The sequence below is a fragment of the Triticum urartu genome, chromosome 3A (assembly GCF_056163025.1).
Source record: "Triticum urartu cultivar PI428250 chromosome 3A, HENAU_Tu73, whole genome shotgun sequence".
NCBI classification, from domain to species: Eukaryota; Viridiplantae; Streptophyta; class Magnoliopsida; order Poales; family Poaceae; genus Triticum; species Triticum urartu.
Window position 1 is genome coordinate 33,470,661 of NC_141875.1, and position 22,968 is coordinate 33,493,628.

The 22,968-nt window shown below is 45.6% G+C and overlaps 1 protein-coding gene across 1 annotated transcript; it reads left to right on the plus strand.

Annotated features, from left to right (window-relative positions):
- Positions 1-16,536: 16,536 nt before the first annotated feature.
- Positions 16,537-22,765, plus strand: LOC125542516 (GTP-binding protein YPTM2). The gene is made up of 8 exons (XM_087514675.1): positions 16,537-16,616; positions 20,737-20,809; positions 21,101-21,148; positions 21,240-21,287; positions 21,905-21,976; positions 22,086-22,241; positions 22,313-22,416; positions 22,663-22,765. Exons 1-8 carry the CDS (start codon positions 16,537-16,539, stop codon positions 22,763-22,765), a joined length of 684 nt encoding a protein of 227 aa, XP_087370801.1.
- The last annotated feature ends 203 nt before the right edge of the window (positions 22,766-22,968 follow it).

The window sequence follows — 22,968 nt, forward strand, 5'->3', positions numbered from 1 at the left end:
CTTGACTCAAACATAGGTGGCTTCGGCCACCGCCCTCTCTTGAAGAGAGGTTTCTTGGCCTCTTGCTGATGTGTTCCTGTGCCTTTTGTTGCGGGTTTTCTGTTTTTTTAGAGCTAAGCCATGTAGTCTAGTTGCCGCGGTGTGCTGGGCGGTACTGCCGCCGCTGGTGAGCGGTACTACCGCCTATGAGCGGTACTACCGCTCCCCAGCGCGGTACTACCGCTGCGGGGCGGGGCCAAAGGTGTTTTATCGGGGCAGGGGGAGGTTTCTTCTCCCCCATACCCATTCGCTCGCCCCCTCGTGCCTCTCTCTCTCTCCAGCACCGTTCCGCCGCGGAAGGGCTCCGGTGGATCTCCTCCTCCGGGGCGTTCCTCTCCATTTCCTTCGGTGGAGTCAATCCCCACCTCGTCCTCTTGCCATGGATGCCGGTATAGCCCACGTTCCTTCTCTCTTTTGGTCTTGCTTTTAGATCTTGTGCTTAGGGGCAATGGTGGTTGCATCTCTAGATTTTTGGCTAAATCTAGGCTTGAGTTGGTTGGAGAAGGCAACTAGATCATCTAGATTGATGTTTGGCGGGAATTTTTTTGAATTTGGTAGGCCGGTAGTGTCGGATCTGTCCACGGTAGTAGGAAACCACTGTCTCACCGCCTCGCGCGTTGAAACTGCTGTGTATCCGCCTCAAGCCGTACTACCGCTCCCTTTGGAGCGGTACTACCGCTTGGCCTAGGGCGGTACTACCGCTCCCTTTGGGACGGTACTACCGCGCGCTGATCACGGTACTACCGCTGCATGCCAATTTCCATCATTTTCCTACCTTCCTTTGATCTTTTGTTGTGTTTGTTGGCTTATGCTCGTTTCTTCTGGTTGTTTTGCCTCCTTTTTGTGTTTGGCTCCAGGTGATGAGATACCCGAGCAACAAGGTCGCCGCATCAACCCCGGGCGTGCCACCTCCAAGCGCTACCGGACCTCAGAGCCTGCCGGTGGTTCCTCGAGCACCCAACCGCCTCCAGCAAGTGCTTCTGCAACTGTTTCTCCACCTCCTCAGCACTCGAAGCGAGCCGCCAACAAGCCAAAAGGGAAGCCTGTGACTGAGATGACCAGCAAGGAGTTTTGGGAGAAGCGTCGCCGCAACCCCTATACGGTGGACCAAGAACCCACTTTGGTCAACCGTCCGTTCTGGAACCGCTTTCAGTTTGCCATCTACTTTGATGTGATCAAGGCCAAGAAGAATCTTTATGTTGATGTTCGCTCCATTGACACCGATGCTATGGAGAAGGATCCAGAGTACTTTGGAGAAGCCTTTCAGATGTGCACTCAGCTGAACATTCTCAGGATCATGCAGTTCAACAAGGATTTCGATGCGGATTTGTTGGCTCAATTCTTTGCCACCGTCCATCTTGGAACAGATAGCGACAGGACTCTGACTTGGATGACCAATGGCAAGCGGCTTTCTGTCAAGTGGGGGGGCGTTCATGGAGTTACTTGACGTGGTGGATAACGGGCTTGAGACTCCTGTCGGTTTCCGTCCTCACCGCCATGTTACTTCCACCCACAAGCAAGCTCTTTGGCCCTACTGCACTGTGAAGGTTCACCCTGTCACTGAGAAGAAGACCTACGAGCTGTGTCCGTATCTAGACATTCTTCATCGCATATTCCATGAGACTCTCTTCCCTCGCATTGGGAATTTGGATCAGGTTCACTCCTACCTCGTGGACATGCTCCTTTTCTGTCAGCATGAGAAGGAAGAAAACACTGGAGAAAGCCTGGATATCTCTCATGTCATGTGGTCTGAACTTGTATCTGCCGTGTCTGAGCGCAAGTGTCCTATCTATGGTCCCTTCATCATGAGGCTCATTGAGAGGGCCTGGGCACAGACTTATCCCAGAGTGCTGCTAGAAACTGGAGAGTTGGTGTCACATGAGATCAAGCGCCTGAGGAAGAAGGACAACTGGTCAGCACCTCACACAGGGGGTCCGTCTGCTACTGCTGCCACGGGGGGCCCGTCTGCTGCTGCTGCCATGGGAACTGAGGGTGAAGCTGCTCCTGATGCCCACGATGAGGACGTTAGCCACTCCAGTGCAGAACCATCTTGGGCCCAGAAGCTCAAGCGCAAGATGAAGAAGCTCTTCTGCATGGAGTCCCATGGTCAGTATATGACTCATGTGGCGGAGAAGAATGCCAGGACGCGTCACAAGGAGATCATGCATCAGTTGGGAGCCACAGTTGTCAGTGGGTCTGAGGGACAGATCACTGAAGAGGAGGACTGGATTCATCAGAACTGTCACTGGACCGACTCCGATGCCGAGCACTGTTCAACCCACGATGAAGATGCAGAGATGTGATGTTCAGGACCTTCCTCGCCCATCACCTGGAATCTTAGTGTCCCTCTCTGCCCCTCCCTTTTTGGTGTCTCGATGCCAAAGGGGGAGAGAGTTTAGGGATTTGTGTTTGCGAGCGTGTCTTTGTGTCGTTCGTTTGCTTTCTCGTTGATTGGTTTTGTTTGGTTTTGTGCTTGTGAGACCTAGTTCCAGACATATGGTGTAAGACATATGCTACCTGTGTTATCTTATTTATGTGCTATGCACCTCGGTATCTTATAGCTTGCATGCTTATCCTATCATATATATTGTTTTCATATATCTTGCTTAGGTTGTTGGTCTCTAAAATATAGGGGGAGCCGTGATCCTAGCATGTGTGCCGTGCAGTCCAAAGCACTTATCGAATGTGCACAACATCTAGGGGAGCCTGTCTATTTTCAGAGGCATGGGTTCTCTTGCATTCTATGTCTACTCTTTTCTATGCAAATCCCGTATTGTCATCAATCCACCAAAAAGGGGGAGATTGTAAGGGCATATTTATCCCTACGGTGTTTTGGTGATTGATGACAATGCATTTGTGGACTAACCAGGTGCTTTGGTTTCTTTCAGATATTCATCCTTTGGCACGCAATGATTATTTCCCCTCGGCGCTCTACTCAAGACGGTGTAGCTTCCTTCGTGACTTTGTTGGTGGACTAAGTTTCGTAGTAGTCACCATACTATCAAGAGGGGATCTGCTTCGGTATGGTTTGGGAGGAATCAACACGTACACGTTCTTCTCTCTCCCACCGTTTTCTCTCCGTCTCTATGGAGCTTCTCTCTTCTCCCTTTGTGGTTTTTCCTGGACCCAGCAGTAGTACCGGGCCACAGCGGTAGTACCGCTGAGGCTCACTAAGCGGCAGTACCGCTCCTCGGAGCGGTAGTACCGCTTTATGGCCTCAGCTGTAGTACCGCTGCGGCTCCGTGTTCCTACCGCCTCGACTCTAGTGCGCATTTTCTCGTGTCGGGTTTTACGGCACTAGCTGCAGTATAGTGGTAGTACGTCTGAAGCTCAGTAAGCGGTAGTACCGCTCCTCGGAGCGGTAGTGCCGCCCCTTGGAGCGGTAGTACCGCTGGTTGGCCTCAGCCGCAGTACCGTTGTGACTCCATGCTCCTACCGCCTCGACTCGAATGCGCATTTTCTCGTGTCGGGTTTTACGGTACTTGCTGCGGTAGTAGTGGCGGTAGTGCTGCTTGTGAGCGGTAGTACCGCCCTGCCTCCGCGGTAGTACCGCTCTGGGTCCTAGCCCCAGCCCCTTCTCTTCCAGTGCGGCAGTACCGCTGAGGGGGAGCGGTAGTACCGCTTATGAGCAGTAGTACCGCCCTGCCCCCGCGGTAATACCGCTCTTTGCGGGGCTGAATGGGGGTAACGGTTGGTTTGTTCCCCCCACTATAAAAGGGTGTCTTCTTCCCCCCTTTGACCTACCTCTTCCACCATTAAAAGCTCCATTATTGCTCCAAGCTCCGTTTTCGCCCGATCTCACTCCCTAGCCAACCAAACTTGTTGATTTGCTCAGGAGTGGTTGAGAAGGCCCCGATCTACACTTCCACCGAGAGATTTTTGATTCCCCCACTCATCCTTAGTGGATCTTGTTACTCTTGGGTGTTTGAGCACCCTAGACGGTTGAGGTCACCTCGGAGCCATATTCCATTGTGGTGAAGCTTCGTGGTCTTGTTGGGAGCCTCCGATTAAGTTGTGGAGTTTGCCCCAACCTCGTTTGTAAAGGTTCGGTCGCCGCCTTCAAGGGAACCAATAGTGGAATCACGGCATCTCGCATTGTGTGAGGGCGTGAGGAGAACACGGTGGCCCTAGTGGCTTCTTGGGGAGCATTGTGCCTCCACACCGCTCCAACGGAGACGTACTTCCCTTCAAAAGGACGGAACTTCGGTAACACATCCTCGTCTTCACCGGATCCACTCTTGGTTATCTCTTACCTTCTCTTGTGCAAGCTCTTTAGTGTTTGTTCCCTTGCTTGCTTGTGTGCTTGTTGTTGTTGCATCATATAGGTTGTTCACCTAGCTGCACATCTAGACAACCTTCTTCGATGCAAAGTTTAATTTGGTAAAGAAAAGCTAAAAATTGGTAGTTGCCTATTCACCCCCCCTCTAGTCAACCATATCGATCCTTTCAGTATATAAGCTCAACAAGGCACTGTATGGCCTCAAACAAGCCCCTAGGGCCTGGTATGATACACTCAAGTACTTTCTGAAAAGCAAAGGCTTCATACCTGGTTCCCTGGATCCCACTCTTTTCACGAAGACATATGATGGTGAACTGTTTGTGTGCCAAATATATGTGGATGACATTATCTTCGGCTGCACCAATCAGAAGTATAGTGAAGAGTTTGGATATATGATGCAAGAGCAATATCAGATGTCCATGATGGGGGAGCTGAAGTTCTTCCTCGGTCTTCAAATACGGCAACAACGCAACGGCATCTTCATATCTCAAGAGAAATATCTTAAAGAGTGCCTGAAGAAGTTCGGTATGCAAGACTGCAAAGGCTTCACAACACCAATGCCAGCCAAGCATCATCTGGGTCCCGACGACAATGGTAAAGAGTTCGATCAAAAGGTATACCGCTCCATGATTGGGTCTTTGCTTTATTTATGTGCATCTAGGCCAGATATCATGCTTAGTGTTTGCATGTGTGCTCGATTTCAAGCGACACCAAAGGAGTCGCATCACTTAGCTGTGAAGCGAATTCTTCGATATTTGGCTCACACCCCAACTCTAGGATTATGGTATCCAAAGGGCTCAGAGTTTGATTTGGTTGGATTTTCGGATGCTGATTATGCTGGTGACAAAGTTGATCGCAAGTCTACATCAGGCACATGTCACTTTCTGGGACGATCACTTGTATGTTGGTCTTCAAAGAAGCAGAACTGTGTATCACTCTCCACTGCTGAATCTGAATACATTGCTGCCGGATCTTGCTGCGCTCAGCTTCTGTGGATGAAGCAAACACTCAAGGATTATGGCATTCATCTGAAGCAAGTGCCACTTTACTGCGACAACGAAAGCGCCATCAAGATTGCCAACAACCCAGTTCAGCACTCGAAGACAAAGCACATTGAAATTCGTCATCACTTTCTCAGAGATCATGTTGTGAAGGAAGACATTGATATCATACACGTCAACACTGAAGAGCAATTGGCAGATATCTTCACCAAGCCCTTGGATGAGAAGAGATTTTGCAAGTTACGGTGTGAGCTAAATATCTTGGAATCCTCAAATGTCCTGTGATCAGGCACACATCCTAACACTTAAGCATATTGATGACTTAGATGTGCAACACACGAAGTAGCGTATATCTTCAAACAATGAAGACATACATTCTAAGTGTGAATACATTAATGTGGAATTTGACTTCGGAGCGCCACGATAATTGTGCGCCGTGTCTGGGTCTAATACTTCCTATACGGTGGGTAACGCCACCACCAAACGTTCCATTTTGAAGTGTTTCTCTCATGGCGTTACCTCTCAATGTCTTCACATTTGGTTTGGCTTCATTCTCAATATGTCTTCATGATTATCTTCACTGCGTTGATTATATGGATATATATGCACTGATGTTCTGTCCTCTACAACATTCACTTATAGTTATGTCTTCTTGGTTGAATCTTTTGAACTAAGTGAATGTGATCGGACCCTAACCTCTCTATGCTTTCTATCTCAAACTCTATCTCTCCAAGTCATATGCATTATGCTGAAACTGTCAAATGTCTTCACTGTGTCCTTGTCAGGTGAAGACATAGTCACAACCATAAAAGTCCGTTTTTAATGCTCATTCCTCCACATAAGATCCGAAGAAGCAGGAACGACCGCCCGACAATTTAGGCGTGCGTGGGACGTGGAACAAATCCCAATCTTCCTCTAACTGGCCACGCGTGCCTCAAATGCGAACCGCCAGGGGTACCTGCGTAATATCGCAGTGCCGCCTCTATCCCTATAAATACACGATTCACTGCGGTCATTATCTCCTTCTTCCACCCTCGCATGAACCCTAGCGCCACCGCTAGCACTCGACGACGCCGGTGACGAAGCGCTTCACTGCCGCAACCTCTCCGACACTGTTTTCACGCTGACAGCGGACATCGCTCTCTCCGCCGTCGCCGTAGGTGTCTTCCGTCGCCAAGTTAGGGCACGGAGGATCGAACTGCTCGACCTCAACTCTCACTTCGTCTAGCAGTTCCAAGTGTGGTAAATAAAACCTCTTTTTACAGCCTCTTTTGATCCCATAGTTCAGTCACCTTCTGCCATAAGGAGTTTCTCTTCACATCAGTTTGTTATCTCGCTACATCTCATGACATGCCTAGTATATTCACTTGTGCTTCATAAGGTAGTTAAATTCCTCACTTGTACTGATCTATGGGTTCGTACAAATCTGGAACCAACTTCTTATCTATGAGTGAATGTCTTCGCACAATGAGGTCTATGTCTTCTAAACCGATTTATCTTCAAAATCTTCTGAGAATGCATATGACCTCTTCCCCTTCCCTCGCACCTTAATGCTGTCACAGGTACATGTCCGTGGGAGAATCCTTTGGTTCTCATAGTCTGCATTCATTTGTAGAGTACTTGCAGCATCACATCAACTCTCCTGAAGCCAGTTCTTGCAAAAGGAAGCCTTTGAAGCCTTTGAACATCTTGAAGCCTTCCAAGTTATTCATGGCTTCAGAAACAGCAGCAAGGAAGGGAGGCAGACAGCGACGTGGTGAAACGTCCAAAGATCTGCCTGATGAATTGGCAGAGATGTACAAAACTGATCCTGAAGAAAGCTATGGTCAGCGCAAGACACGAATCCAATGGATTCGAAGATATTGGGCAGAGCAATGGTTCCACTACCGCTTCGTCACTCAGGAATATGCGGAGAAGTGCGCCATCAAGAGAACGTGGGGAGACGTACTATACAAAAATCTCGTACCCAGGTCCAGAGTCGAAGCCATTGCTCAAGGCTTCTATCCATGCATGGTGAGAGGACCAAAGCCAGCTGAAGCACATCCGTCATCACTTCTCTGGTGCCGCGATGATAATCTCTTCAAGTGCAACTTTCAGTTTGCACAACAGTCAGCGAAGATAAACAAGAAGAAATTTGGGCTTGACTTCAACCCTGGTCCCTCCTCACCAAGGGCAGATGGCACACGCGACGCTGATCCCAATATCATCGGGCCGTATGCCAATCTTGCAGGCCTCATCACTCGCATCCTAGTTCAAGGGACTGCTGTGAATGGCCCTCCAGCAGATACTGAGTCAGATGACGCCCCTGCTGCTCCGAAGCCAAAGCAGAAGAAGCCAAAAGCTCCAAAAGCTTCAAAGCCAGCCGCTTCTCCCAAAATCTCACGAGCGAAGCCATTGGCAACTGCACCTCCTGAAGCCAGTGTGGAGTCTGAAGACATATCACGAGTCCCCAAGCCACAAGAAGCCAAGAAGCCTCAGCCACACAGGGGCAAAGAGCTCATAGCTGCTGCCGTTCTGCGCTGCGAAAACATTGATCTATCAAGCGATGAAGATCTTGGAGATGACGCACTTGAGCAGCTCATCAAGAGCAAGGAGGAGGCTGAAATCTTCAACAATCTGCCTCTGTTTGATGTCGCCGTCATCCACAGCTTCATTGATGAATGGTTTGACACACCAGACATAAGCTTCAATGATCTGCAGCTACCCATAGGCCTCAGCGTTGCCTTTCAAGGTGCAATTGCTTCAGAACTTGCAACAGCCCAGCGAATTGTAGAACTGAAGCAGAAAATTGATTATGAAAAGGCTCAGTTCAAGAAGCACGTGGCCAAGCTCAGCGTGCAAGAAGTGAAAAACTTCAAGATCATGTTGCACGAGCTGAAAGAGAACTTTCTGAAGACGCGTGCTGAAGCTCAAGGCTCGCGAGAGCGCATGAATACTTTGGCTGATCGCTGCGTGCAGGCCTACAATGAGGCAGAGAAGCGCAAGGCACTTGGGCGTCCCGGCATTGACCCCAGGATGGCCGCAAAGAAGAAAAAGAAGGCTGCTGTGCCTGAACTTGAAGCGCCAAGGTCAGAAACTGCTCCGATTGTCTTCCCCGCTGCAACGACTGGCTCGAAGCCAAAGAGTCGATCAACCGCCTCACAGCTCAAGAAGACACGGACTGCAGAGGCTGAAGCTAAGAAGAGAAAACACTCTGAAGCCTCTCCTTCTGAACCCATCATCAAGAAGTGCAAGACCAAGAAATCTCGGGCTGCTCCCACAGAGCCCTTGACAGTTGAACCCCTCTCCTTCCACTATCCTGACGCAGATCGTCAGTTGACTGTGCATGAACCCAACGCTGAAGACATTCCAGCAGACGAACCCAACGCTGCTGAAGACATTGGTCTCCAAGACAATGTGCAAGGTGATGCAGCCCTTCCTCAGCTTGAGACAAGCGAACTGATTAGTGTTGGTCGTCCATTGACGCCAATCACACAAGATGCATCGTGGGCAGATCGCCCACAGGAGGAAGATGTGCCCCAACCCACTACAACTCCACCGGCGCCTACATTCCGTAGGCTTCGCAAAGAGCCAAGGGCTCAGGCTGCTGACGACATTCCGGCTGCATCAGCCGAAGAGCATGCAGAGATACCACAAGCTCCAACTCCCCCACACCAACAAGAAGCAGTTCTCCAGGAGAACGTGCCTGAGTCTGCAAATGTTGAGGCTGCCACAAACAACGCCGAAGCAAATGTGGAGCCCGACCCAACAATAGCTTCAGAAGACAATGAAGCTACTGCTCCTGAACATTCTGTGCCTGAGTCTGCTGCCGGACCACAATTCAACTATCATATTGCGTACAGACCCCAGGTCCAGAAGCCGATCCCACGACTGCCAAGGTTCCCAGGTCCTGCATCAGCTCCTGGTTCCTTCAACATCAACGGCTTCAGGGCAGATAACACGTTTTTCGACCGCTCCAAGAACCCTTATTCAAGGGAACGGATTGTATCAGATAGGTTCTGGAGCCATCAACAGCGCAGCTATTATTCATGCATCCTATACAACCAAGGCCGCATCTTTCCTCACAAGCGCCTTGAGGTTGAAGCTGTTGCTGGTCTGCCTGGTCTGGAAGAAGCACTGGATTGCTTCAAGCAAGTGGGTTTGCTGCCATTTATCACTGATGAAGAGCACTGGAACGAAGAGCTTCTGCTCCAGTTCTATGCCACTTTGCATATCAAAGGCTATAACAGAGATCCGAAGACATGGATTCTGGAGTGGATGATAGGTAATATCCATCATGAAGCCAATGCTTTCGACCTAATTGAGCTCACCGGCCTTCCCACTCCTGGCGAATTCTTTGAAGAAGGGTGCCAACTCCATGCTGAAGCAATTGAGAGCATATTTCAGCGTCCTGAGCCAAATATGAGTCAGATGCTCTCAATAATGAAGCCACTGCCTCCTAATGCACCCTATCCAACTAGGTTCTTCGTTGAAGACTTAGAGTACCTGCCCAGAACAATATATCACATCATAAGGCGGACTCTATGGCCTGTAAAGGGACACTCTCGATATGCAACAATTGATGGTGCAATGAAGACTCTCATCTTCTGCATTCTTCATGGCAAATGCTTCAATGCACAGGATCTCTTCATCCGTCACTTTGCAGCGTCTGCCTCAGAACTGTTTGGATTAAAGTTCTATGCTCCATGGGTTATGAGGCTGATCAAGCTTCACTCTGCAATCTCCTATCAACCCTCAGCCCGCAACCATAGGATATTTTTGCCAGATGTGGACACATCTGCTGAAGCAATATATCCAGAGCCTGGCAAGCAACCATTAAGTCTTCAAATGCAGAACACCAGAGCTTCACTCAAAATATTGAAGGTGTTGAAGCGCTCACCCGAGTGTATCCAATGGCTGGCACCACACGTGCCCCTGCATCAACTGAAGCCACTGACAGCACAGCTGCCAAGAGACCCAAGAAGTGTGCTCGAGCACTCAATGACCGAGAGCTTCTTGTGGCTCTTCACCAAAAGCAAGATAGGCATCACGACTGGCTCAAACGGCAGATGAGAAGCATCATGCAAGACGTCAATCGCATCAGAAATCTGGCAACCAAGAATGCGTTTGTCGCACATGAGACCTGTCGCCGCACTTGGAAAGGCCTCACCATGATGAGCAATGAAGCTGAACTGCAAGAGGATGGCTTCAGAGAGAGATTCCAATTTGACTCCATGCCTCCAAGAAGAGCTGTGATGCGAAGCACACCATCACTTGAAGAGTCAGAATTCTCTTCTTCTGCTGCCACCGTGTCTGCCCGGATTATTGAAGAAGACGACGACACGACATAATCTCCACCTGCTTCAACACACGTCGAATCTGCACCAAGCTCATCTGCACCGCCACCAAACAACTCCACCGATCCTGCTGCGCCTGGGAACGCGTAGAAAACTCTATGTCTTCAAACCTTTTTGGTCATCACTGATAAAAGGGGGAGAAGCATGATGTTTATAGTCTTCAAGCGGGTCACTTTGGGCGGGTGTCTTTATATTTTGCTACATTTTGCTTCGTGCTTACAACTCCCGTTTTTGCTACATTTGCTTCTTTGAGTTGTAACACTTAGCCTTGATGGCCGTCTGCTACCTGTTTGTCACTCCGTTATGCGAAGATAAATTCTGCATGTGCGACGATAAATTCCGCACTCATCTCTTACTGCAGACGTCCATTTTCCATTATGCATGTCATTATCTTCATATACTTTCACATGCATAGTGGATTGTGATCATAAGTTGAAGTGGATCTCCACAAGTACAACCTGCCATGTGCATTTGCATTCAAAAGGCAAATTACTTATATGCACATCTTCAGGGGGAGCCCTTGCAACTTATGAAGACAAATTCCTTTACTATTTCACAAATTATGTTCCCCGTTGAAAACTTCAACTAGTTTGTCATCAATCACCAAAAAGGGGGAGATTGTAAGTGCATCTAGTGCCACCCCTAGTTGGTTTTGGAGTATTGACGACAAACCTAGTTGAGGGACTAACGTGTTTGTGAGAATTGCAGGAAAACACAGGTAGAAGTCCCTCATTGATTCGGTTTTATTACCAGAGATGACCCGTAAAAATGTACGAAGACATTGAAGACAATGGTGGTTTATGAAGATATTCATATTGAAGACAATGACATGAGAAGACCCCCTATGAAGCTTATGGAACTCGAAGACTTAGATCCTTCGTAGTTTTATTTCATTTGTGTTGTGTCATAGGAATCACCGTACTGTTAAGTGGGGTCCAAGAGAACCAGTTAGAATGACTGAAGTGATGCCTAATTCAAATCCTATGTCTTCGAGCGAAGACTTTGAGAGAAAATCTTGTCCAGAGTCAGACAAGTCAGCTTTACTTGTAGCCCAAGTAAAGTTGCCGTGTGAGTTCAAAATTCGACCGTTGGTACACGTTTCAGTTCCTTAGTGACCCAGGGTCATTTCGGACAGATCAGGTCGGGTTGCCAAGTGGCTATAAATAGTCCACCCCCCACAACCATAAACGGTTGGCTGCTCAGATTTCAGTGCACGGCTTTTGTCGTTTGAGAGCAACCCACCTCGAAGCCTTTGAGACATAACGAGCCCTTCCTGAAGGCGTTGCTGTTGAAGCTGAACGACATAAATTAAACTTTTTTAATCGCAGCCGCACATACTACTCCGACCGACAACATCAGATGGCAAAATGATAGATTTAGGTTTATGACATAACGAGCCCTTCCTGAAGGCGTTGCTGTTGAAGAATCCCGTCATTCGCGCGGTGCCATGACATAGTTGATGCGGATATGATCATTGTTGTAGTTTGCCTATTATGGATTTGGTCGCTCAGATTTTTTTTCTTCACCGTCTACGCATGGCTTTGGTCTTATATGACTTTGCTATTTGTTAACGTGATGTTGTGTGCGTGCGTTAGTGTTGGCTATGTGCATCCTACCTATGCAGAGGCCGGGTGTGCTCATTATGTTTGTATCCTCTTGATGCCTCATTTTGAGCTAATAAAATACACTCTTTGTCGAGAAAAATGACATAACGAGCCCGTGTGGCTAAAATGGACCACACTGTGGCTCAGTTTTGAACGTGTTTGTTTTTTTCATTTCATTTTTAAAATATATTAATTATAATTGTGTGTTACAAACAATATACAATATTTAAAACAAATTACGTTAAAATGTTTATACTATTTCATAAAATACATATGCAATATTTTAACAGAAATATACATAATAAAATTATGAGTTAAGAATATATTTTATAATTTGAAAAAAATGTTTGCATTTTAATAAAATATTAAAGTAATTTTAGAAATGTTCATATATTCTAAAAAATTCTCACATAATTTTGAAATTTCCACATTATTAATAAATTATTTATGTAGTCTATCAGTGTGTTAATGCTTTAATTAAACAAGGTGTTATTTTAAAAGGTTTATATAGTATATAAGTTTGTGCGTTTCTGTAAAAAAATAAATGCAAGGCTAGTGCGCCATTAGACTGCGTATCCTCACATGAATAATAGTTGAATCATCTAAACATTTTGATCTTCATAAATAGTTTCAATTGTATGAATATATTTTAAAATAACACATGATTTTATTTCAGGATACACGTGAATTCTTTTGATACATGACAATTCATTGGTTGGAGTGACATCCGTGCCTGGTCTACAAGCTTTGGTCCGATGTGCGGATCACAGAGCCGGTGCTGTTTTTGCTGGATTATTAAATTCATTTTATTTATTTTGTTCGGTCCAATGTTTATAAAGGTTATGAATCATTAAATATTAGCAAATGTGAAGTTGTCGAGCGCACGCTCTGGACTGGTAGGTCGCAGGCTCGAGCCACCACATGACAAGTTTTAGTTTTTATTTTATAGTTTATCAGTTTCTCCCCGAGAGCCTTCTTGTAAGAAAAATAATTTTGGGAGTTTTCCGCAAAAACCAAGCCAAACACCCTTGTCACTGGCAGCGGGTCCCATGGCATGCTGGCACGCCTCGTAAGTATACAAACATCATTTAAACCAAATATGCACGTCTATGCCAAGTTATGAAACCGGTTCAATGTATTTTTCTAGTTGAGGCACTAGAATGCATATTCATGACAAGTTCAAGCACCACAGATGTATTTACCTCGGAAAGTAATAAAAAACACACACAAGAAAATCAGAAAAAAAACCCCCGGGCCAAAACCAGAACAGCCAGCGAGATTTCCAGAATGGTCAAAAACTCAATCTGGCCACGGATTACTTTAAGGGAATCTTGGGTCAGCCTGCCCCCTCGATGAACACAGTGGACGTACACTCACTATACACTTCACTTGATCTATCTGCCCTGACAGTACGGTTTTCTTGGGCTGGAATCGTACAAGCCATCAGCTGCTCACCCAATAAAAGTTCGGGCCCTGACGGTTTCACGAATGAGTTTTACAAGGCTTTCAAGTTGCTGCTAAAGGATGACCTGCTCCGTTTTTTTGATGATTTCCACAGAAATGTGGTTGATCTTACTGGTATTAACTCCGCTTTCATCACCCTGCTACCTAAAAAGGATACGCCCCTAGAGATGCGGGACTTCAGGCCGATTTCCCTCGTACATAACATACCCAAACTGGTTTCTAAGGTTCTGGCTTGTAGGCTGAAAGCATGGATTCCTCTCTTGATTCACTCTCTCCAGTCTGGCTTCTTGCGGGGCAGATCGATTATAGAAAACTTTACCCTGGCTGCCGAAATGATCCAATACGCACACAAACGGAAAATGCTAGTCATTGCTTTGAAGTTGGATTTTCACAAAGCTTTTGACAGCGTCAGTTGGTCCTGTTTGCACAAAGTACTTGAAGCTAGAGGGTTTTCTCGGCTGTGGATTAGTTGGATTCAAATGCTTTTGTCAACCGGCAGCTCTAAAGTCCTTATTAATGGCCAGCTGGGTGCCCCCATCCGGGCTAAGCGTGGTTTTCGGCAAGGCGATTCCTTATCCCCTTATCTTTTCATTATCGTTGCGGACGTGCTACAGAGAATGTGCTGCAAATTGTTCCAAGATGGTTCCTTGCTGCACCCACTTGGTTCAGACAGTTTCTTCCCGGTTCTGCAATACGCGGATGACATGCTGATTCTTTTCCAAGGCACTACGCAGCAGGCGGCAGTTGTTAAGTCAGCACTCACAACTTTCTCTGCTTTCTCTGGGCTCACCATAAATTTCCACAAGAGCACTCTCGTACCTGTTGCCGCGGAGACCATCACTGCTTCGGCCATCGCGCAGATCCTAGGCTGCCCCGTTTCATCCTTTCCATGCAACTACCTGGGCCTGCCTCTCTCTCTCTGCACAAGATTACGCATGGTATGTTACTGCCTGTTATACACAAGGTCGACCATCGTCTTTCGGGCTGGTTAGCTACTTTCCTATCCTTAGGGGGTAGATTGACCCTTATCAACTCAGTGATCGCTGGTATCCCAAGTTATTTCATGTCATGCTTTCCCTGGCCCAAGGAATCTCTTGGAAAATTGGAAAGTCTCTCACGTGCTTTTTTCTGGCAAGGCAAGAATAAGGTCAAGGGGGGTCAATGCTTAGTAGCTTGGGATACAGTCTCGTTACCTCGTATCAATGGCGGTTTTGGTATCCGTCAGCTGCAGGCTCACAACCAAGCTATGATGTGCAAGTTTGTCTCCAAAGTTATACAAGGTTCGGACATACCATGTTATAACTAGTTCGCCACATATTATTGCCGGGCTATCCTTCCACAAAGTGCTAGTAGCAGAGACACTGCCATCTGGAAAGGGTTCAAAGATCTTGTTCCTATGGTCATCAACTCCTCTAAATGTGTTCTGGGGTCTGGTCTTTTGATTTCATTCTGGAAGGACCAGTGGCTTGAAGCGGGCCGTTTATACCAGTTGTTCCCCATGCTGTATTCCTTCGCGATCCAGCCTGATTTCTCCGTGCACTCACAACACTCCAACGATTCATGAGCTGTTCAGCTACACCCTAATCTCTCTCAAACGACCTCAGCCGAGCTTGCTGTCCTGCATGATTTGTTGCTGGGCATTGCTCCGAACTTACTGCATGAGGACCAACGGACTGCTTCCGTGAGCTCTGGACAACTTTGCACTGGTTATTTCTACAGGCTACTCACTTTTCGGGGGGTTTTGTCAACTCTTGACACCTGGGTTTGGGAGGCAATGACCCGCCTCAAGCACAGAATCTTCCTATGGCTTGCTTTCCGTGGTCGTCTAAACACTAAGGATAACATGGTAAAGAAGGGTTGGTCCGAGGCTTCCCCATTTGCGCATTATGACACTTGCCCCGCTGTTGAGACCATCGATCACTTAATACTACGATGTGCATCTGCCAGTGTTCTTTGGGGCAAGTTGGAACTTGACGTTTTGTCTTGCTCAACTACTAACGTTCTATCTTTTGTGGAGCAAGCGCAACACCAGCTCAGTTTCAAGAAAAAATGGAATGTTGCTTTCGCGGCTTGTGCTGTCACCTTTTGGCATGCTAGGAATGACAGAGTCTTCAACTCAAAAGACTGGTCTGTAACATACACCTGTTTATATGCAGCAGGCATGCTCCGTCTTTGGAGTCTCAGAACTCAAAGCCAGCGTACCAGGGAGGTTCTCCAGGTTTGGAGACACAAGCTGCTGCATAATTCGTAGACGCCTGATGTAATCTTCCCCTCCTCTCTTCCTCCCTCCCTTCTTTCCCTTTTTTCGATGCTTGTGCTTTGCACCTTGGTGCACCAAACAAGCTGCACTTGTACTTGTACCTGCTACTTCATCAGGCTCTGGCCTTTTTTGAAATATAAGGTCGGCAGCCTGCCACCTTCTTTGTTTTAAAAAAAAGAACAGCCAGCGAGCGAATCATCAATCCCGAAGCGAGCCAGAAGAAGCATGGGCCTCGGATCGCGGGGAGCGCCGCAACCTTTCCGTCGCTCGAAACTGCGTGCTCTGCAGTAACTCCAGGGAAATGGCTGGCCATCTTGCAGTTGGCTACCATTTCCCTCGTGAAGTTTGGTGGCCACGCTGAGGCGTTGCGGTCTTGCTCACCACACAGACACCGACCATTTACACGTTGTGTGCCTGGTGGCCTCACACTCGGAATGTACTCTCCAAACCGGCATGCAAAAGATTCGACATCCTGGCACTGCTCACCCTCTGGAAACTATGGACTTTCAATGGAGCCCCGAGCACCACTAGGCAGGTCTACGCCATCATCGCAATGGAGGGCGACTTATGGAAGAAGGCAGCACTGCTGCTGGGTTGCAAGCTATTTGGAAACAGTGGCGTGTGTGTAGTTTGGTAGGCATAGTTTAAATTTGAAAGATGCGGGACCAAACTCTTCTATCTGGTGTAACTCACGGTGCCAACTCTCGTCCAATTAACAAGATACTATATTGAATCCTTCAAAGAAAACACAAGATATATTGAAACCTACCGACTGCATGTGAAGCTAGTAAATACATTAATTGGAGCTAGCTTTTGGACCATACTCATGTGTGGTGTGCGGCTATATATTGCACACACATATGTGAAATTCATAATTTAGTTGTGCTAGCAACAAAAGTAGAAGGGATATATCAGGGTCAATATACAATAGTTCAATCTACTGGGTGTGCAACCACTACGGTATTAGAGATTGGTCATTTAGCTATACTCGCAGTGACCATACACATTGGAAAAGGAGACATCTGGAAATGAGGGGAAACAATATGCTTAGAACTAGATCGAAGATATCTATGGCGTCGAGCACCCTACATGGTAGGACACCATATAGGACACCATGTAGTCTGTTGCCTCAAGCTTTCTTTTGTTTTGAAAGATCCATCTGGTGCCTGGCTTTATATTGATCAAAGCAGGGAGCATATGGGAAGAGTACAAAGGTGTATTGTGATCCAAGGATCAAGGAGAAAATAAAAAAAAGAGGCGCCACTAGGCAACCCTTCCAGCTCCTAACAAGCTTGCCATGATACTACTAAGTCTTGGCTAAATTCTCGCACTTTCATCCCCAAAAGGGGGCTCAATGAATTTTACACTCGCCTGGCACCAGAGTTCAAAATTGCGTCTGACAACTATAATGCCGCTCACCGAAGCAATCTTGGCTCGGAAAGTGCACTCATTTCTTTCTTGGCAGATCCTCCAAAGGATTAGCAGCGCTAGGTCTTCGGCGGCTTTTTGAACTTTGATTGGGCCGCGTTGATCAAACACACTCAAAATCATAGTCTTTACTATCAAACACATGCGAACTGGCCGGGATTTATGAAAAAGCCCTCTCGACTACCGTTGCTTATGAAGCTGCTTTTTCCTCAACGTCAGACGATCTGTTTTCATTATTTGAAAATAATAATAATTTGCGCCTAGCTGGTGTTCAATGTTTCTTTTGCTGGCACGCAAGCAGAGGATATTCACCAACAGCCTCCACCGAAGCTTGTCTGTGTTGTAAAGAAGCCGAATCAAAAGCTCATCTTCTCATACATTGCTCAGTTCCTAGGGTGATGTGGACGATTATTGACTCTCTCAACATTACTCCGGACGACTACACCTCCTTAACTCCTTTCATGTTGAGTCATCTCCGAGCCGGCAAATAAAGTAAGGAACGCAGTAATTATGGCTCGCTTGTTGAATATCTAGAAGTGCCGGAGCGCACAAGTTTTCAGGAACTAGAATGAAGACCTTCAAGTTGTCATCTCTAGGTCTGCAAATGATATTTTTCGTTGGTCAAACAGATGTGAAAATGAATCCAATCCAAAAGGCGAATACTCTATGACAATTGACAAAGACTTAATGTGTGTGTCTTTGTTTCTGGAGTAGTTTGGGTAGCTTTGTTCTTATCTCCCCGCTTCTTTGTATATGGCAGTGACTACAAATTTATAAAAGAAAAGGTTCAGGATGGATTTTAGCCCGCCGTAGTTACCCCCCACCCCTCCCCATTACTGCTTAGTGGTACTGCCTGGCTTAAAAGGACAGAGTTCTTTGATGCTCAACCACATGTACCACTCCTACTAATCCGAGCAGGGGACCACTATTTAGTGGTGGTTTATTCTAATCCAGCAAACATGGCTTCTAGTCAACCTTCAAGTTCATCGATTGAACACCTTCTCTCCTATTGGCCGGCTAGCGGGCTGGGTGAACGATCTCTTTGTTTGCTCCAGTCCAGAGTGGTGGTTGGTTTTGGCAAGTTATGGCCTGTGTTGCTGATGGTGTGATCCTCTAAAAAGTACAAGAAAAAACTCCATTATATTCTTTTTGCTAATAATGTAAGTTTTGAATGGACCAATCGGTCCCATGATTTTTTTTACATCTCACGTTATGTGGATCAAGCGGATATGTCGGTGGTACGTTCTTGTCATGATCGTCGGTAATATACTCGCCTGGATCGTAACCCTCTACTTTCAGTATTTGTGCCTATCCGAATCATGTTGCACCTTAAAAATGGTCTATTAAGCTAGGAAATACTTGGTAAAAAGATGTAAAATCAGTAAAAAAAAATAAAATAAAAAATTCCAAAAATGAACCATGAGATTTAAAAATTATTATATGTAAGAACTAGCATGGTAGTCCAAGCAATTGTGCAATGAACATCTTGATTTTCCCTCCCTATAAATACACCTTTAGGGTACTTGAAAACAATAATTTTCGGTTAAAAACATTGAAATTTTACACACCACTGAGCAACAAGGCCTTTAGCTAATATTGTCGGGCAGATTCAAATTCAAAAGATGAGGGACCAAACTTTTCTAGTTTAAGTCACCGTACCAACTCTAATATAATTAACAAGATAAGTTGAACGCTGCCAACTGCGCGCCAAGCTAGTAAAGACATTAATTGGAGCTACCTCTTGAACAGTACTCAAACGGTGTGCAGCTGTATATATATATACACTCTATGCATATATGAAATTCACAATTTATCTGCACTACCAACCTAAACAGAAAGGATCTGTTCAACTTACTAGGTGTACAACCACTGCTATATGAGATCGACCGTCTAATTGTATGTGCATAATTCATATATGTAGGAAATGGAGGCACCGGGAAATGAGGGGAAACCATATACTGTTGTGCCACCTCTCATCGCGTGTCACCGTTTTGTGATTCACACCCAGGATCGTATGCACCACACATCGTTCACTCCGAAAACTGCACGTGCTAGGCTAGCTTCTTCATACATTCGTCTCTTCATTACATTGAATAATGATAAAATCTCTCCTCCGACCATAATAGGCAACCGCTCGTCCCTGCACACTTGATCAGCAAGGAGGCCACGAATACAAGGAAGCTTAGTAACTTTTAGGACTAGTAAGCTTGCACGTGCAACACATGTATAATATTTAGATTTTATTGAGTAAAATTTGTTTTTTGAATCCTTAAAACCCAATCCCCTAATTCAGGACAAGAAACTCACTAATTTCAATTATTAGCATCCCCAATCACATTTTCCAAATGGATTGTCAGCTATTTCTATCAGCAAGATATGGGGCACTCTTGGGCAGGTCTCTAAGCACGCTCGAGTCATTCATTATGCAAATTAGTGGTGATGATGAACAAAATCTAAGGATTGAGAGCGTAATGAAGAGAAGAGAGTAGAGCAGAAACCAATAGGCAATGAAAGGGAGAAGGGTGACCATCGACATCCAGGAGGGAGTGTCGGTGTCAAAACCGGCGGATCTCGGGTAGGGGGTCCCGAACTGTGCGTCTAAGGTTGATGGTAACAGGAGACAGGGGACACAATGTTTTAGCCAGGTTCGGGCCCTCTCTATGGAGGTAATACCCTACGTCCTGCTTGATTGATCTTGATGAATATGAGTATTACAAGAGTTGATCTATCACGAGATCGTAATGGCTAAACCCTAGAGGCCTAGGTTGTATGGTTATGATAATGTATATCTCCCTCCGGACTAAGTCCTCCGGTTTATATAGACACCGGGAGGATCTAGGGTTACACAAGGTCGGTTACAAAGAAAGGAATCTACATATTTGGTCGCCAAGCTTGCCTTCCACGTCAAGGAGAGTCCCATCCGGACACGGGTGCCATCTTCGGTCTTCGTATATTCACAGCCCATCAGTCCGGCCCATGGCTAACAGGCCGCACGCCCGATGACCCCTTAGTCCAGGACTCCCTCAGTACCCCCTGAACCTGACTTCAATGACAACGTATCCGGCGCGTAGATCTGTCTTCGGCATTGCAAGGCGGGTTCCTTCCTCCGAACTCCAAGATAGTCTTCGGACGTATTTGAACGTGTCCAGACCTTTGTATTGATCTTATATTTATTGATCTTTGTATTGCTGCTCAATGTTCTAAGCATGGATATAATGACTCTCTCATTTTGTTATTATTGCCATGTAAATGTTGTCATTACTTGTTTATTTGGTATAGTAAGTACATTTGATTGAGACTAATATCCTGTTACTTGACATGGCAGTGACTATCTCTTTAAGCTTCTGCTCATCGGAGACTCAGGTGTTGGCAAGTCATGCCTTCTTTTAAGATTTGCCGTAAGAATCCCTATCTAAAGCATGATTTGTCCACTATCTTTTATAGGTCTTCCCTTTTTTAATATGCATCTTCATCTTAAAAGTTTGATACAAGTTGTCTTCGGGATATCATGGAAACTGTCAATTTATTTTTAGCCTCAATAAACTGTATGATTTCCCACTACTTAATACGAATGAGGAGTTCATTGTTGGTAGCTACTGTTTCTTAACAACATGGAGATGATCCCTATAACATTCTTGTTGTTACTAGTTAATTTACTCTGACCTCCTTAATATCGACTCTTTTGGCAGGATGACTCGTACCTGGAGAGTTATATCAGTACTATTGGTGTTGATTTCGTAAGTATATTTACTTTCTTGGTCTGAGTGTTGATGTTCTGGCTACCTTAATTGAACTTGTAGTTTTGTTTTCTTCCAACTTTGTCGATAGAAAATACGTACCGTGGAGCAAGATGGAAAGACTATGAAGCTGCAAATCGTGAGTCTATTCTTTCTTTCATTATGTCCAGTATGCATGTACCATCAAATCCAGATTGTACATCGAATCCAGATTTGACAAAATAGAAGACTTTATCGGGAAACATTTCATTTATAGCCCTCTTCTGTTTTGTGGAGTTTGCTGGATTTTCCCTTTGCATAATATAGCATGCCGTTATTCATCAGTATTTATGTGGTTGTTAGTTGAGGCCAGTTCACAGGAAACAGAAACTCCACTATGCCTGAATATGTAGGCAGTTGCACAACCCCTTTTTACCTTTTGGATTTTTTAGTTCCATCCATTTAAATTACTGTTGAACATAAAGAATAAGAGTAGTTTAGCCCATTAAATTAAATGTTATAAAGTTTCTTAGTTCGCATAAAGAATCGCACTTTCAAGATGTTTTTAGATACCAAAGTGATGCCCATTTTGAACATCAAATTTAGGGGCCTGATAGTATGTCATTTAAATACTTGGGTGGTACGGTAGCTCATGCCGCACCTACTGTTGGCATTTGGCGATTCTTCCTTCCTTTTGTGTGACACATTACATTTAGTGATGCAAGATATCCTTTTCCTTTTCTTTAAACCCCTCTCTGGTACCTTTGTTTTTATCAGTGGGACACTTCTGGGAAAGAACGCTTCAGAACTATTACTAGCAGCTACTATCGAGGGGCTCACGGGATCATTGTAAGTTTGTTTATGTGAAATCTTATTTTTATTTTTCACATGCTATTTAACACGCATAAATGTCCACTTTTTATATATTTTGAATACATATATACAAATGGGGTTGCAGATTGTCTATGACGTGACAGACCAGGACACCTTCAACAATGTGAAGCAGTGGTTGAACGAGATTGATCGCTACGCTAGTGAGAATGTTAACAAGCTTCTTGTAGGGAACAAATCTGATCTCACTGACAAAAGAGTTGTATCATATGAGACAGCGAAGGTACCTTATGCTTTACTCATATCTGCTGAAGCATTCTTTCTGCTCTTTGTGTTTACATTTGGTGTATGCAGGCATTTGCTGATGAGATTGGCATCCCATTCATGGAGACCAGTGCAAAGAATGCCTTGAACGTTGAGCAGGCTTTCATGGCTATGTCTGCTTCAATCAAGGACAGGTGTGTGTGTTCCCAGACGGTTTAATTAGCACAGGCCATCCTACCAGTACACTTTTTTTTAACTACCATCATTTTACACTTTATTTACTGCTCATTGATGCTCTGTTCGTATAGTATCATAACCAAAATTGCCCTACACTCTTTAGCATGTTGCTGTTAACTGTTCTATGTTATTCCTCACGGTGTTGTTCTATATACACCTCATAGAAAGAGCATATAATTATGAATACAAATCTTGGTTTCCAGGATGGCGAGCCAGCCAGCCGCAAACAGCGCTCGCCCAGCCACGGTGCAGATACGCGGGTGGTCTTACACACAAATGCAACACTTCATATCATACATAACATAAGAACAACATAATACAATTAACAGTACAAATAAAAACAATAGCTAAATAGTTCAGAATAGCTAATTAGACCATAGTTTAAGACATCAAAGGCATCCCATGCCCCTGCACGACCCTAGGGTGTTGAACCCTGAGCAAAATATATAGTTTTGCACTAAGTTGAGCAAAATATACAGTTTTGCAGTAAGTTCAGACGATCAAGCCTA